The following is a 16,558-nucleotide window of genomic DNA, read 5'->3' on the forward strand; positions in this document are numbered from 1 at the left end:
GGTTTCTCAGTGGCAGCTAGATGATGCAGAGGGCAAGACAGAAAGTAGCAAGGCAAGACTGGTGGGTAAGAAACTATGAGGGATTTGGGGAGAAGGTAACTCAGGACATTTATACCCCAATGCTGGCAGGGGATAGCACTTCCCATCCCCCCAGCATGGTTTCAGCTGGAAATAACAGTCCCAAGTTCTCAGACTTCTGAGTCACCTCTTCAGGTTCATGGATACCCCAAGGCGAGGTCACCCTCCTTCCTCTGTCCTAATTGCTTCCTGCCAAGGGAGCTCCCCCTCCAAGTGTCCTTGAGGAAACCCTTGTAAAAGCAATTGAGCATAGAAGAAGGAAACAGGTACCTCCAGCTGCCACTGCCCCCGATTCCCTTCAGAGACTAGTGCCTCTCTGACTGTTGGGGTGTGCTGAGAGGGGAGCTTGACTGCCAACCCCCACCCTACTCCCACCATACCTGGGCTAGCTTAGGGAGGGTCTCAGGACTGTGATTAATGGAGAAGCTTTGCACTACACAGCAGGGCAGGTGGGGGTTCAGCTTAGCTTCATTTGCTGTGCTGCATGCCTTGTCATGACAGGGCCGTATTTGTGAAAAGGGGTATTTTTTCTAATCAGCCCATCACTGCCTGGCTGCATACTCATGGGGCTGCTTCCTCTCTGAGAGGGTCCCTTTTCTTAATATGGACCAATTGTCACCCTGGCTCTGAGCCTTTCTTTCTTCCCACTATCCACTCATTTCTGCTCTTATGATGCCTTCTACTGGACAGAGAGAGAAACCAATTCCTGGTATGGGCTACCTTTGGCTTCCTTCTGGGGAGCTGTTCTGCTCACAGGTCCCACACATCAGTGTCCAGTCTGATCTCAGAAGACACCTGACTTATGGGATCCCCTAAAAGCTGAGCTGAACCAAGCAGATTCTTTGGATTGAACAGACACACAAGGGAGATATCAGTAATATCAGGTAAGTCCTGACACTGAGTTGGATATCAGGTAAGTCCTGACACTGAGTTGATACCCGTTTGTGAAGAGAATTCAAGGAAGTCTGAAGAGAAGCCTCTGAAAAGAGCAAGATGCAAATATTGCCCAGGGGGCAAGAGCCCCAGAACCCAGAGCTGAGGAGGGAGAGGCCCAGTTGCCAGTTTCCGTTCTCTTGAGGCTCAACCATTCTTGATTTTCCGTCTTTAGGGTTGCTTGTCATCTTCTCTCCTCTTTCTTTGAAACAGCTCAAGTGGGTTCCTGTGCCATGTGATCAGAGTCCCTGCCAGAATGACTTTGATCCCAGTCACATTCCTGATGGCCCCACCGTGAACTTCCCTGGGCCCCTCTCTCCCTTCCCCTTCACCCCAGCCCTAGCCCAGGGTAGGGAAGAGCAGGAGTTCTCTGCACAGTCACGCCTTTTATTCATTATCAGTGGGAAAAAGACACACCACACAGCACAGGGTCGACCAGTGGGGACAGTCACTGAGGGTGCAGCCAGAAGCAACACTCTATAGACAGGGGTTACACTGGGAGCTCATGGTGAGCTGGGGTCCCCTCTCTGCCACATAGCCCCTCTATTCCCCAGTCCTCCTCACTGCCGCTGCTTAGCAGACCGTGAGCCTGGCCAGTGTCCACCAAGCACAGAGGGCCATACACCCAGTGAGGCCATACCCTGCCTACATCCTGGCAAAGGCAAAAAGGAAACCCTGAAAATATCAGAAAGAAAATTCCATATGTTTTGAAGACTTTTAAATTTAGGATTTGAATTATGTCATTTTTCAAGAGCGATGAATGAAATATGCAAGAAATGTATTCTTGCCTCAATAGTGATCTCTAAAGTCAACACAAAGCCTCACCCAGGGTGTATCTTAAGGAAATATTTGTTGCTTTAATAAATTTTTGTGTAAAAATATTTACAGTGTCAGCTTACTACCCTGCCTAGGAATACCAGCTTCTCCCTTTCTCTTTCCTTTCTCCTTCCACCCTACCCTACCTTTTCTCTCTCTCTGCAACAGGATGAATTTTCACCTCTAGGGACTCTGCCATTGTCAAGAAAAGATTCAGTGCCTTTGCTTTTAAACTTACTTTTTCTTAACTTTTGATTTAAAGGTAAGTTAGATAATCCTGACTATGCTCTAAGGACTGGGATGGTCATCTAAAGTAGCCCATGATGATGATCTTAAAGATAAGAAATAAGGTGCTTATTGATTAGCCTAAAAGGATGAATGAACAAGGACAGAAAATGTGAGAAGAAAGATTCTGGAAACTTGTAATTCACAAAGTTGCTATAAGTCATCGAATTGCAAAGGATAGTTTGGCTATATTAATGTTTTAACTGTCTGTATGATTTTAAAATTTTTTTTTAGTGGTCAATGGACCTTTATTTTTATTTATTTGTATGCAGTGCTGAGAATCAAACCCAGTGCCTCACACACGCTAGGCAAGTGTTCTACCACTGAGCTACAGCCCCAGCCCCTGTCTGTATACTTTTGTGTCTGTGCAAGTCAGATATAAATCTCTGCTAACTTTGTGCTTAGTGGCAAGTCCCTCTAAAGCTGAGGCAGCAATAGGATACCTGCTTCTGTTCTTAAGGCGGGGCCAGTGCTCTACCACATGGGCTCCTGGGTACACAGTCCTTGAGATACCTAGAAGAGTGTGGGAGCAAGGTCTGGCCTGCCCATGGCTCCTCCCATCAGCAAGATGGAGGTGCCAGTTTCTGGCCTGGCATTATGTTCACTCTGTTGGGCTATCTGAAAACCCTTGGCCTGACCAGCAAATATCACCCATGGGTATGCATCCAGAAAACTGGAATGATCAAATCTGCTCTCATGGGTAGGACTTGCCCACCAGCTTGGTGGGTGGGGAACAGTTCTCTCAGGGAAGAAGACAATGTAAGATGCTTCCAGGGTTCTAGGTCAGAGGCATCCCAGGATAGCATTGGTCCATTAGCAGAACTGCCCAGTAACAGAAAACAAGATTCTTGAAAATATAGGGACTTCAAACTTCTGTTTCTTTTTGGAAGACCACACCCTTAGAAACTTCTTAGCAGGAAGCTTATAAAGGACAAAAGCCAACTTGGCTTGCTCCAGAGTCAACCTCCACACAAATCAGATACAGGAATAAGCAGAGAAGAGAAGAGTCTCTTTGCTCTTAGAGAGCCGTGGGTTCAAGTTTTGACACTGTGTAACCTCCTGACTGTGCTCTTGCACAAGAGTCTCCCTTTCACTAAACCTCAGCTTCTAAGTCTGCAGAAAGGGAATGAAAATTCATTCTTCATAATCTCCATAGACTATGAAGATAAAATGAGACGGGTTTGTTGAAAAGCCTTTAAAAGCCATGGAATTCCGTGTGATTTTGAGTTAGGTTAGATTCAACATTTTGGTGAGAAAGAATTTCACTTAGCAAAAAGCCTTCCACCAGAGATTCAGGTCCCAGCTGAGCCAGGCTGTTAAGCATTCTGTATCTGGCTTGCTGACTGACAGCACAAGGTACACCTATTCAGCTCCTGAGAACAATGGAACATCCCTGGAGGCATTGCAGGATAAGTACCTCCTAGTTACTGCCTAACAATGTGAATTCCCTAGCCTCATCTTTCGGCAGGATAGAAAGAGAGTGGCAACCCAGTGGTCCTGTTACTTCAAAGGGCCACATAAAGAAAGATCCAACAGAGCTTGGGATTACTGAAACTCTTGTATCCCCAAGAGTTTCCACCTGTAGAGACGAAGGACAGGTGAGTGCTCAGAAGTGAGAGGCGAACTGCATCTATTTCCTGTAGATGCAAACTCTGCCATCACGCGCGCTGGCACTGCAATCATTCCCTACTCCCACCCTAGGCTGGCAGCACCTGAATACTAGACTGTTTTCACCAGCAGTTCAAGAGGAAGTCAACTGTCACTGCACATCAAAGATAATTTCTGATCACAAGTACAGGAGAAAGTAAAATGAACGACTTGATGAAGAAGCAAGAAGAATTGTTCTTGCTGTCAAAGCATGCAGCTGTATATCTCACGGATTCAAAATCAGAAAGCAAAGCCTGTGTGCTTGGGAAGGGGTGAATTTACCTGGCAGATCTAGGATTGAGAGTTAGAAAAAAACCTTTCAAATGGAGCATGCCCAGCACACCTTTAGGCATTTGGTCCACAAATGCAGCCTGGAAGCCTAAACAGTGGCCAGGTGGTCACTTCTCCTTCTGCATAGAAGGCAGTGAAAGAACAAGGCCATCTCTGAAACTAAACCAAATTCAGAAACAAGCCTCCATGATGTGGGATGCACACTTGTCTCACTCTTGGCACACCTATCATTTCTCTCTCTGAAGCCAGAACCCAACCAGAGTCAGTGGGCAACAAAGAGTTACTTGTTCACTTGTTCAATCAAAAAAAAAAAAAAAAGTTCATTTAAAAAGAAGCAGTGGAAGCAGCAAAAACTGCTGATGGTGACAGCTCAGGACTCGGCCTGACAAAGAAAAGGGTTGTCTGTTAAGTCTGGTGGTATTTTCCCCTTTTATCTCAACTTTTTTCCCCCTGAAAATTAGCATTATCTATAATCATTTAATCATTTTATAAGAAACCAAGTAATATAGAGTATCTTTAATATCCTAACCCAATAAAATGACTTTAGCTCTTTTAAAGGGTACTAAAAAAATAAGTATTACATAAATTTTCATTTTCCTTAAAACTTCCACTCACATGGCTCCTAAACATCTAAGTGCTTTTCATTTCAGTCTTCTGCAGCTTTGGATGGAGCTAGTTAGAAGATGCAACAGCTCCTCTCAAGCTAGCCGGCATTCCTGTACCTCTCCTCAGATATGTCTGACACTCCTGTTTGAGACCCTGACCACTGAAGGATGCCCCATTGCCAGCTAGGAGCTTTCAGAGGGTACAGACTGTGTCTTGTAAACTACCATATTCTTAGCACCTAAAGGTGCATGGCACTGAACAAATGTTCAATAAACATCAGGGGAAGAAAGGACTGGGGCCAGAGGGGTCAGGTAGAGTTGAGGGGGTAGGGTAGAGACTACCTTTAAGGAATCTGGGTCCTTCGGAAAGGACAGATCCAATCTGACCCTTTGACTGGGGCCTGTGGGACCCACATTTTATAAAGCATAAGCCCAGAAACAATAAAATTTCAAAGAGTACCCCAGCACCCCTCCTTAACCAAGCCTCATAGGGCAAAGCCAACTCCCCTGTGCCCAACTGATGTTGGTTCTGGGCCAAGGCTAGGGGTGAGGCTAGATAACAATACACCCGAGGACCTGTTTCTTTTGGGGGGTAAGGTGATCCTTCAAGGAACCTGACTGGGGAAGAAGGGCTTGGGCAGAGGAGTGAGTGGGCCAGAAAGTGAGGCTGGAGTATCCCTTTCCCTGGGGAAGGGCCAGCCAGAGAGGTCACCAGGTTGGGAGATGGCATGCCCCTCTTGGCCAGGGGTCCTGCCCCCTCACCAGCCTCTACTTCTGCATATCACACTGCAGCAGCAACACAATGGATGGGTCGCTTTTGGCTGCCTCCTTGAACTCCTCCAGTGTAATATGGTCGTCCTTATCCTGGTCCATCTTCTTGAAAATCTTGTCCACGCGCTGCTGGGGTGTGAGCCCATCCTGGTTCATGCGCATCATGATCACGGTGCCCACCATCTTATAGATAGCCTGGCAGAGCAAAGAGGGAGGTGTGAACACCCACAGAGGGAGGGAGGGCCGAGAGTAAATAAAAGGCATTTGCAGAAAGGGAGGGAGAATACCGGGAGGGAGCGAGGATACTGGGAGGTGATATATGGTCATTAAGATACCTCAAATTGGGGCTGGGGTTGTGGCTCAAGTGGTAGTGCGCTCGCCTAGCACACGTGAGGCACTGGGTTCAATCCTCAGCACCACATAAAAATAAAGGTATTGTGTCCACCTAAAACTAAAATAAATAAATAAATATTTTTTAAAAAGACACCTCAAGGGCTGGAGATGTGGCTCAAGCGGTAACTCGCTTGCCTGGCATGCGCGGAGCACTGGGTTCGATCCTCAGCACTACATAAAAATAAAATAAAGATGTTGTGTCCACCGAAAACTAAAAAAAATAAATATTAAAAAATTTTCGGGCTGGGGATGTGGCTCAAGTGGTAGCGCGCTCGCCTGGCATGAGTGCGGCCCGGGTTCGATCCTCAGCACCACATACAAACAAAGATGTTGTGTCCGCCGATAACTAAAAAATAAATATTAAAAAATTCTCTCTCTCTATCTCTCTCTCTCTCAAAAAATAAAAATTCTCTCTCTCTCTCTAAAAAAAAAAAAAAAAAAAAAACACCTTAAATCAAGCATGTCTCAAACCCAACTCTTCACCCCTCTGCCTGTTCTTCCTCAGCGTTCCCTATCTCCGTAAGTGGCAACTTCACTCCGCCAGCTGTTAGAGCAAAAACTTTGATGCCATTCTTGATTCCCCTCCTTCTCACACCCCATGGACACACCCTTCAGCAAACCTTGTGGGCCTCTAATTTTGCAGTAGATCCCATATCCATCCATCCGTTTCCTTCCACTTTCCCAGCTCCTTGATGATTGCAGCCTACACCAGCTTTTGACTACTGTGAAAAGCTCTTACGTGGTCTCCCTGCTTCTGCTGTCCCCTGCCTGTCATGGTCTATCCTCCACACCCACCTGACAGGATGAGTTACTCCTGGCTCCCTATCAGACCACTTTCCTATCACTCTCCACTCCACTCCTCTCCAAGGATTCAGCCTCCTGCTCCTCCTTGAGCCTTGCAAACACCATCTCACCTACATTTATTTTCCTTCTGCTCCCTTGCCTTATTCAAGTTGCTGCTCACTTTTCACCTGATGTAAAATCACTTTTCCTCCATTGTTCTCTCCCCTTACTTTGATTATTCCCTTCACAGCACTTGCTGCCGGACCAACACAAGTTTATTGATATATTTCTCTAAGTTCTCTAGAGGACTTAGTTCTCTAGAAGGAATCTCCCATGAACAGTGCCCTGCTGCTGGTGATACTCAATATTTATTTGTTTAAAGAATAAATGAGTTAAGAATTTAGGCTCTGAGCAGCCGTTATGGCACACACCGGTAATCCCAGAGACTCAGAAGGCTGAGGCAGGAGGATCTCAAGCTCAAAGCCAGCCTCAGTAATTTAAGAAATTTAGCAAGACCCTGTCTCAAAAAATAAAAAGGTCTGGGGATGTGGCTCAGTGGTTAAGCATCCCTGGATTCAATCTTTGGTACAATCAATCAATCAATCAATAGAATTAATTAGGCTCTGGAGCCAGGTACTCTGGATTTGAATCAGGAACTGCTACTTGCTTCGTTTTCCTCCTCTGTAAAACGGAGATTCTGACAACATCTACCCCATCAAGACCCGATCCTGAGAAGCAGGTATGAGCGAGCTGGGAACCCAGCAGCGAGGCCTAAGGGAGGATGGCAGGAGAAGCCTAGGGACACTGAATCAGGGACGCCCACCGGGCCCGCCCGGCGCACCTCGATGATCTCCAGCATCTCCAGGCGCGTGATGCGCCCGTCGCCGTCCAGGTCGTACATCTCAAAGGCCCAGTTGAGCTTTTGCTCAAAGCTGCCGCGGGAGGTGACCGACAGGGCGCAGATGAACTCCCGGAAGTCAATGGTGCCATCGCCATTCTTGTCGAAGGTGCGGAAGGCGTGCTGAGCAAATTTGGAGGCGTCGCCGTAGGGGAAGAACTGTGGAGCCAGTGGGAGGGGTTGGGGCGCAGCGGCAGCCTTGCCACCACCTCCCCCCCCAACCGCCTCCACCCTCCTGGGGCGCCCTATCCTCCTCCAGCCACTGGGTACCCGGACACCGCGCCCCGCCCCACCTTGATGTAGAGCTGCTGGAACTCCTCCAGGTTGAGGATGCCGCTGGGGCAGTCCTTCAGGAAGCCCTTGTACCACTGCTTCAGCTCCTGCTCGCTGAACTCCGTGTTCTGAACCAGGTCCTCCAGCACCTCCGGGGCCAGCTTGCTGTTGGTCTTCCCCATGGCGGGGCCTGGGGACAGAGGGCTCCCTCAACTTTGTCCAGAGCAAGAGTCTCGCCTCGGGAGTGGTCCCCAAGTCCCCTTCAACACCTTTCTGCACCCCATTCCCTCCCATAAAGATCTGACCTTTCCATGGCCAGGATCTCTCCTTTCACACAGGTCCCCTCCTCTGGCTACCCAGCTCAGCAAGCCCCACCTGGGCACAGCAGGCTGTTCTTCACCCACCCCTCCTACAGGAAGCCACCCTTCCTTCCTCCCCACCCCCACAGTGATCTCTTCTCCCCCTGCATGGAAGGGTTTTTTCCCTTTGGGACACTTCCCCATAACAGGACCTCCTTTCTCCCCATAACATCCTGCATCCCAGAGTAGGCCTTCCTCATAGGGGGTCCATAGCCTTCCTGTTCACAGCTGGCCGTCCTGCCGCAAGCCACAATTTTCATCCTCTCCTCTTCCACTTTCTACAGCTCCCCACACCTGTAGCATAAAGCCCCAACTCCTCTCCCTCCTATTCAGAGCTTTCTGCACTCAGTTCCCTCCCTCCTTGGCAGGCTCCTGTCCTACCAGGGACCTGAGGCAGGTTCCTAGTGTGACCCCCTGGCTCTGTCTCACAAGTTCTTACTCAAGGCCTTCCTGGGCCACCCTAGCAGGAAGCTTCTCTTCCTCTTTCCTGTGTACAAATAGAAAATCTTAGCCTGGAGCATTGATGACCCTGATTACATCAATTTTCATTAACCCATTCATTCCCATAGCACTTTTTGAGGCTGACTATGTGTGCTAGGCCTTGTGCTAGGGAGGGAGATAAACACAATACAAGCCTTCAATAACTCATAATTGGGTTAATTGGGTAGAAGACTGGGGCTTTCAACCCATGTCAAGGAATTTGACTTTACCTATAGGAAACAGAACCTGGGGCTTTAAAACCAAGGACTTTGAAACTAACAACACTTAAAAGATGTTTCAATATGCCATGTGCTGAGGATCTAGAAAGAAGGGATGCATTTTGGAATTTTTCTTTGGCTACAGTATGCAAAATAACTTAGGATGGGGGTAGGTAGAGCAGGGAGGGGCCTGCCACACAGTTTAGGTGACATAATTATGCTAGGGCAGGCGCTGTGGAGACATGTGGATGAATCAGGAGATGTCAGAAGGGGACATTGGCAGGGCTTGGTGACTGGTTGGATGGAGGAGTAAGAAGGGCACAGAAAGCATTAAGGCAAATGCTCACATTTGGGACTGAATAGATGGAGGTGTTTTGTTGAGAAGCAGGCTTGGGGAGGATCAAATCCATCCCACACTGGGATGGGAGCCCCTCTAGTGACCTGTACAAGGGAAAGCATTTGTAGAGGGTAGCCAGGCCCTGAAGTGTGGGTGGGCACTCCTATCTGACTCCCATGGGAGAAATGTCCCTCAGAACCTGGGTTTCCCAGGACACAATCTGGGAGGTTGGGTCTTGGGATGTAGCTCCATGGTAGAGCACTTGTGTAGCATGTGTGAGGCACTGGGTTCAATCTGCGGCACTGCATAAAAAATAAATCAACAAATAAAATTATGGTACTATGCCCATCTACAACTAAGAAAATTAAAAAAAAAACAAAAAACAAAAAAAAACAAACCTGGGAGGTGATTTTGACCTGCTTAGAGTCTCTCTGGAGGGAAGCCAGGCTGTCAGCCACCTGATCTGAGTTTGGTATGTTCCCCCCCAACCTCCTTTGCTGTGTAACCTTAAGCTAGTTACAGGATATCTCTGGGCCCCAGGTTCCCCCGCTGGGCCATGAGGAAGATCAGGGAGCAATAAAAGTGGCAACATCCTTCCCCACCTACCACCCCCAGAGAATGAGGAGTCCTATGCAGTAAAAAGCCCGGGGTGAGAGAGGGGGGTGAGGCACACCATCTTCAGGAACCTGGGTCTATGAGGTCCTAAAGAGCTGCATTGGGGCCAGAGACAAGGGTGCTTCTGGGACACTCATGGGCAAAAGGAGGCAGAGTTCATACTTAGCTGCCCCCTCCCCAGTCCAAAGATTCTGTAGTCTCAGGGTATTAGCAAGGAAGCTGGAGAACCCAGAGACAGAGGTGTCTGATGGGGGAGGCACAGCTTTTCTCCATTGTCTCCTGTGGCATGTGTCTGAGTGTCTGCGTGAGGGGCTGAGTAGGTACGTGGGAGGATGTCATTGTATCAGGCTGCAAATCTGTCAGAGCACACATGTCTCTGTGTGTGTCCTGGTGCCTGTGTGGCCCTCACCTGCTGCCCTCTTTCTCCTCCCTGCCTTGCGCTATATTTCCCACAGTTCTGTCTCCTCTTTGCCTCTACTGGGTCCCAGACCCAATGAGGACCAGGATTCTTCCTTTATTTCTGCTCCTCTCCTTTGCTCTTCTTGGTCAGAAGATGAAAGCTGGCAATCATCCTTTAAGCTCATCCCCTTATTTTAGTGAAAACTGAAATCAAGTGAGAGGGAAAAACTGGCTCAGGGTTACCCAGCAGGTCAGCGCCCAAGCTGAATCCTTGCCACCTGCCTGTACCATCCTCCATACATCATGGCTAATTGTGCTCAGCTCAGACTTTCTCCACCCCTACCTGGCTTCTGGAAAAATCCACTCTGATCTTCCTTTTGCCTCAGTGAGACCATCTTGCCTGAACTCCAGGCCATAGTCTCTGATACCCAGGAAATATCCACACTAGAGTTGATTCCCCCAGCATTTCTGAGTCAATCTGTCTATAGCCAAACTCATCCTGGACTTGGGACTATTTATCCTCTCAATTGAATCTGTTCTCTCTCCTCATTCCTGGGGTTGGCAGAGGTGGGGGGACCATGACCTGTAAAACTATTTCAGTTTTTCCCTCTTTCTTTTCAAACCCAGATCAAATTTGCCATCAAGTCCTCTTCCTTCCTTCCTTTCTCCCTTCCCACCCCTTTATGTGTTGGGAGTTGAACCCAGGGACTCCTGTGAACCATGTAAGGACTGAGGTTCATCTACAACCTTCTTTAATTTTTATTTTGAGAAAGGCTCTTGCTAAATTGCCCAGGTTGGCCTCAAACTTGCAATCCTACTGACTCAGCCTCACAAGTAATTGGGATTGCAGGCATGCACCACTGCACCTGGCTCTGTGGTTTATTCTTATTATTATTGGTACTGGGGATTGAACCTAAGTGTAATTAACCACTGAGCCACATCCCCAGGCTTATTACTTTTATTTTGAGACAGGATCTTGCTAAGTTGCTTAGGGTTTCGCTAAGTTCCAGAGGCTGGCTTTGTACTTGCAATTCTCTTGCCTCAGGCTGGTTTCTTTCTTTGAAACACTCCCGAAACATTCACTATCCATGTCCAGGGGCAGAAATCCAGATGGTGTTCCACATGCCAAGCCAGGCCCATGCCCAAGGGGTTCACCTGCCTCACAGGAAGTGCCTTCCCTCTGACTCTTCTGTTCTGAGGAAGTACACCCAGCCCCTGAGTTACAATAAGGGCAGAGGCAGCCATGTTCGTTGGCCCTTTGAAACTCCAGAATCTTCTAAAATCTGGTTTCACGATGCTCACCTATCTCACCTTACCTCCCATTGCTCCCCTCACTGCCACATACTCTCAAGCCAGACTTCTCACAGATAGAATAGACCTCACCTATTTGTTTGGCTAATTTCCTTTCCTCCACCATCCTTTTTCTCTTCTGGGCTGACACAAAGCTACAATCAGCCTTCAGGGCCCAATTCCTGATGATTATCCTTTTCCAGCCTGCACAGTGGGTAGGCAGCAGCACAGGCTCAGCACTCTGGGTACCAAAAAACTGTGCGCCCTATGACTCTGTAGCAGAGACCTCACCTGGTGCTCAAGGATTCCAGGGGAGGCCTTTCCTGAGCCAGGAAAAGTTCCCCAGGACTTTTGCTCAATGGTAAGGAGCTTATCCCTACACAGTAGGACCCAGACCACTTTTGAAAAGCTTGGTTACTGAGAAAAGTGCTCTTCCCATTGTTCCTGAATCTGCCCTCTTGTACCTCTCCCCCGCAGTTCTCTGTCCGATATGCATATATGTAGCACCCTGCAGAGGCTTGGAGGCACTGCCCAGGACTCAGCCATGTTCAATGAACATCTCTTAGTAGATTATGTGAGAAGAGCAGAGCCCCTTTCTTCCTTGTACCTATGTCACACTGTCTTTTTTTGGGGGGAGGGGTGCTGGGGATCAAATCCAGGGCCTTGTGCATGCACGGCAAGCACTCTACCAACTGAGCTATATTCCCAGCCCCAATACATTGTCTTGTTTACCTGTGCTTTTTCTATGGTACCCACTTTAGAGACAATGGAACCCAGAGCCAGGGAAAGGAAGGGTTCATCCAAGGTCAACTAGAGCCCATCAGCAGCAAAGCAAAGGCCAGAACCTAGCTTGGGGCATATTCTGTTGGAGCCATGGCCTCTGGAGAGCTGTGCTCCAGCTGAGAAGCTGGCACTGCCCCCAAACACAAAACTGTTGCTCCTCTGTGCTTAGAGGTTTCTTCTAGAGGGCTCAGGGTTATGGGCTTCGAGTGGAGAGGTGGCAGTGAGGGTGGGAGGGACTGAAGGAGGCAATAATCCCACACCCTCGCCCAGCTTCAGAGAAGCTGGTGCTGAGGCGGTTGCTATGGTGACAACAGCTCCCTGGTCAGGAAATTTTCTCTTTGCTCTCCTCCCTTTGCTCTTCTTCAAGCAGCAGCAATAACAGCTGCAGCCAGGTCTTCTCCCTCTCCTTCTTCATGAGAGGCAGGGTGTGAAAAATAAAGGGTGAGCTCTATTGGTCACCTCCTATTTGGAGCTGTCCAAATCAGGGTGGACTAGTAGTCTAGGAGAGACTCCCTAAGAGAAGGGGCCTGGAGGAGGTGGCCGGTATCTAGGCCTGGGTAAGAAGTAATATCCCTTCAGCGAGGACTGAAGTTGTCCAGGCCTCCTTTGTGAAATATCCTTATGGTTCAGAGCCCTATTTTCCCATAATCAGCCATAGAACCAGAGTGTGTCAGTGCTGGAAGGCTATTCAAGATCATCTATCCTGTGTCTGCCACCTTACCATTCTACCAAAGATCAGAGAGTAAAGTGACTTGACCAGGGTCAAATAACCACTGAGGCAAAGGCAAGATTTGCACCTAGCTCTTCTGTCTTCCAGGTTCAAGCCACCTTAGGGAAAGGAATGACACAGTGCACATGGAATTTTGGCATGGTCCCTGAAGAATGGCAGGAAGACAAGAGAGGGAGCAACAAGGCTTAGGAAGGCTAGAGAGATACAGATTAGATATTTGAGAGGTGGAATGAGAGGACTTGGTTCTTTGGTTGTGAGGGGTGAGAGGAGAAGGAAGTATGGAAGCTGAAGCCTTAGCAGCCAGTGACAGGGTAAGGATAGTCTACTGTGGGGTGGCATCCCTGGTTCATCCTCCATCCAGAAAAAAGAGACCAAATATGGGGACTTCTGCCTAGTACTGGGGACCACTGGAGGTGGGCTGCTGAGAGAATGTCTGGGTGGGAGGGTGCTTCTTCTCTCCTTCAGGTATGCTGGGAGCTGTCAGCTTGAGGGATGGGAAGTGGTGACAATGTAAGCAGGGAGTGGGCGCCCTGTGGAGGTGGGCTGTCTTTGGGGACAGAGCCCATGGTGTGAAGGGCGATGAGTTGCCGGAGGAGCTGGTGGGGACTCTCTGGAGGTGGGAGGTTGCCATGGGGCTAGGCAGACTAGCCATCTCCAAAGGCAACAGGAGGGTGACTGGTGCCTCTAGCACCAACACCACCACACCCCCACGCCCCCAGGTAGGTGTATGTGTGAGCCTGAGCCCTGGGAGCCAGAGCAATGGATGTTCTTACCTGAGCTGGGGGTAACGAGGCGGTTTCCTTCCTTGCACCAGAGGACCGCGTCTGAGGTGGAGATCCCCTGCCCCCGGGTCCTCCAGATGCTACTACTTATGGAGGACCCAGGATCGGGAGAAGAATTAGGGGACAGAAGAACAGGTTGCTGAGGAAGAGTGGAGGGGGAGGGGTCTAGGGCCTCCGCCCAGCGGGGTTGCTCAGAGGGCCCGGCCCCACCCGCGTTACCTGAGGCCGCTCGCCGGGTCTCCGGATCGCTCTGAGCCTCGGCGGGCCGCGGAGGCTAGGCTGGCTCGCGGGCGGGCAGCTGGGCTTCCCAAGGTCCACGCTGGAGCCGCCTCCCAGCTCTTGTATCACTATGTGCCCCTGGAAGGCGACACGATTTGCATAAGCCCCGCCCCACCCCGGGCAACTTGGACGTCGATTGGCTCTGCGGGGCCGAGTGGCAGGCGGGGTTTCAGGTGGGGATGGGGTGGACAGTGAGGCCCAGCCACAGAAGCGCGCCCCGCCCGCCAGCGCTGACCTTCTCGGAGTCTCCAGGATGCCGGAGGACTGTACCCCTATCTTTACCCCTTCCCTGAGGCTCAGACCCCGGGTCACAGTCTGGGGTGAAAACTACTGACAATTGAAGTGGATTCACAAAAACAACCGCACCGTTGCTATGGAAACGAGAGAACCACAGCCGAATCTCTAAGCCCTCTCTTCCTGGGCCCCAGCGGGGGTGGGGGTGGAAGAGGGGATGACTCACAAGATGAGACCCCCCCCCTCATATCCCACCCGAAACTGGAGAGAGAAAACGAGCAGTGCCGAGTGACAGGTGGGGGAGAGAAGAGATGGGATGGTCAGCAGCTCATGCCTTTGCATCACCCGCCCCCCATAACCCACTCTCCTCCCTCCGTGAAACAGAGAGGAGGGTAGGTGTACGCACAGAGCGCAGTATGGATGGTGAATATTCAACCTCTACCTGTCCCCAAGCTAGACTACCTCGGCAGCTCTTAATTCCATCCCTTCTCAGACAAGCTCTATCCTTATTTCTGGAAGACCCCCAAAAGGCCTCTCGTATTGTCTCATAGAAGGACCCCTCTACCTACCTCAAGGACCCCTGCATTCCCCACCCTCCGGTGTTCCCTGCCCTAGATGGAGCCTGTCCCCAGCCGCCGCCAGTCTCCGGCTTCGGATGTTGACACAAACCCGAGGCGGTTTACACTGAGCGGGTCTGGAAGGTTTCAGGGCCCCGGGAACACCTCCTCCCCGCGTTTGGGGGTCTCCCCAAAGCCTGGCCACGCTATTCAGGCAGCACCGGAGTGTGAGGGCTCACAACTTAAGGAGGTAGAAAGGAACCCTTTTATGCCAAAGTGGGGGTGAAAGGCGAGCAGAAATGCCTGGGCTGGGCCACGTGCGAGGGAGGGCCTTGTAAGGATCTATCAAAAGTGGGGCGGGATGCCTGGAGATTGGTCGAATGGGATCGCAGATGCTAAGAAGCAGGTCTTCTGTCCAAGCAGCAAATGTAGAATTGGGAGGGCGATGGGGGATGGGGACAGGCCTGCCACCAGACAGGCCCTATTATTACCCCACTTAACAAATAAGGAAATGGAAGCCAAGAATAGTTAGGTAATTGCCCCAAGTTCACATAGCAAGGAAGTCTACAGAGCTGGGATTTGAACCCATGCAGTCAGTCCTAGCCGTACACAATACTGCTTCCTTAAGGTCCTTCAATTCCTTGGATTGGAATATTCATATGTGATTCCCCAAGGCATTAGAAAACTCCTGAAAAGAGCTTCTCATTCTCAGGCAAGTAAGACATAGGATTCCAATAACATAAAAGAGCTGGTATTAGTGAGGATAGGTCCTCCTAAATGGCAAGAGAGCCAATATGTGGTTCTCCTGATCATCCCCATTTTTTATATTTTGGAGGTACAAGGAATTGAACCAAGGAGCACTTTACCACAAACTCACAAAGTTCCTTAGAGACTTGATAATTTGCTGAGACTGCCCTTGAACTCACCATCCTCCTGCCTCAGCTTCTTGATTACAGGGATTACAGGCATGCACCACTGCACCTGGCCTGTCCCCATCTACTGGGCAGGACCACCCATGCAGCCTCACCCCTGAATCATCTTGAGGCCCAGAGACTATTCATGAGCCCATCTGTACCTGCTTACAATGCTCAACTCTGAGACCCTGGTTCCCTTAGGTTTGATGTTTAAAGCAATAATAGCTGACATTGACTTATTTCACTGTGCACCAAACTCTCTGCCATGTCCTTTATCTGAATCTTCTCATTGTATCCTAAAGATGACCATTCTCGGGGTTAGTATTCAAAATATCTAACAAGCCATTCCATCTTCAGCATTACCAATCAGAATGCATGCTGGTCTTAGTGCTAGATCAAGGTCTTGGTAGCTCTCTGTTCTGGGAAGAGTTAACAAGAATTATTGGATCAAATAAGGCAAACAGGGGAGATGTCAGGGTCCTCTGAAGCCAAAGGATATGATTGTCTATTTACCAATCAATGTGGAAGTATTTTGATGTTTTCACAACCAGTTTAGCTGTGCTGGTGCATAAGAACAGAATTTCAGCCCCTTTATTTCATGACAGTGGATGGAGGTTCAGAGGGGTTAGATAACTTGCTCATTTTAACACGGTTCATTAGCAGCAGAACTGGGATTCCATCCTAGGTCTGACTCCAAGGCCCATACTCCTAATCACGGACCATTCTGTGTGCCTGGGAAGGAATAGTGACACGACTATGTTGTGTAGCTGGAGGTTAAATCAGAGAGTTGTGGCTTAAGTTCTGAGAC

The 16,558-nt window shown here is 49.4% G+C and overlaps 1 protein-coding gene across 1 annotated transcript; it reads right to left on the bottom strand.

Moving 5' to 3' along the window:
- Window positions 1-1,377: 1,377 nt before the first annotated feature.
- Hpcal4 (hippocalcin like 4) lies at window positions 1,378-8,593 on the bottom strand. Its single transcript, XM_071617723.1, has 4 exons — window positions 8,514-8,593; window positions 7,794-7,963; window positions 7,444-7,659; window positions 1,378-5,621 (listed from the first exon to the last, which is right to left on the bottom strand). Exons 2-4 carry the CDS (start codon window positions 7,953-7,955, stop codon window positions 5,424-5,426), a joined length of 576 nt encoding a protein of 191 aa, XP_071473824.1. The 5' UTR covers window positions 7,956-7,963; window positions 8,514-8,593; the 3' UTR covers window positions 1,378-5,423.
- Between the last annotated feature and the right edge of the window lie 7,965 nt (window positions 8,594-16,558).

This window comes from Marmota flaviventris, chromosome 10, assembly GCF_047511675.1.
Source record: "Marmota flaviventris isolate mMarFla1 chromosome 10, mMarFla1.hap1, whole genome shotgun sequence".
Taxonomy (NCBI): domain Eukaryota; kingdom Metazoa; phylum Chordata; class Mammalia; order Rodentia; family Sciuridae; genus Marmota; species Marmota flaviventris.

Coding starts and splice junctions, on each gene's coding strand:
- Hpcal4 (XM_071617723.1), bottom strand. CDS start 7,955: ATGGGGAAGACCAACAGCAAGCTGGCCCCGGAGGTGCTGGAGGACCTG. Junction 7,660..7,793: donor TCCAGCAGCTCTACATCAAG/GTGGGGCGGGGC, acceptor CTGGCTCCACAG/TTCTTCCCCTACGGCGACGC. Junction 5,622..7,443: donor AGATGCTGGAGATCATCGAG/GTGCGCCGGGCG, acceptor TTGCTCTGCCAG/GCTATCTATAAGATGGTGGG.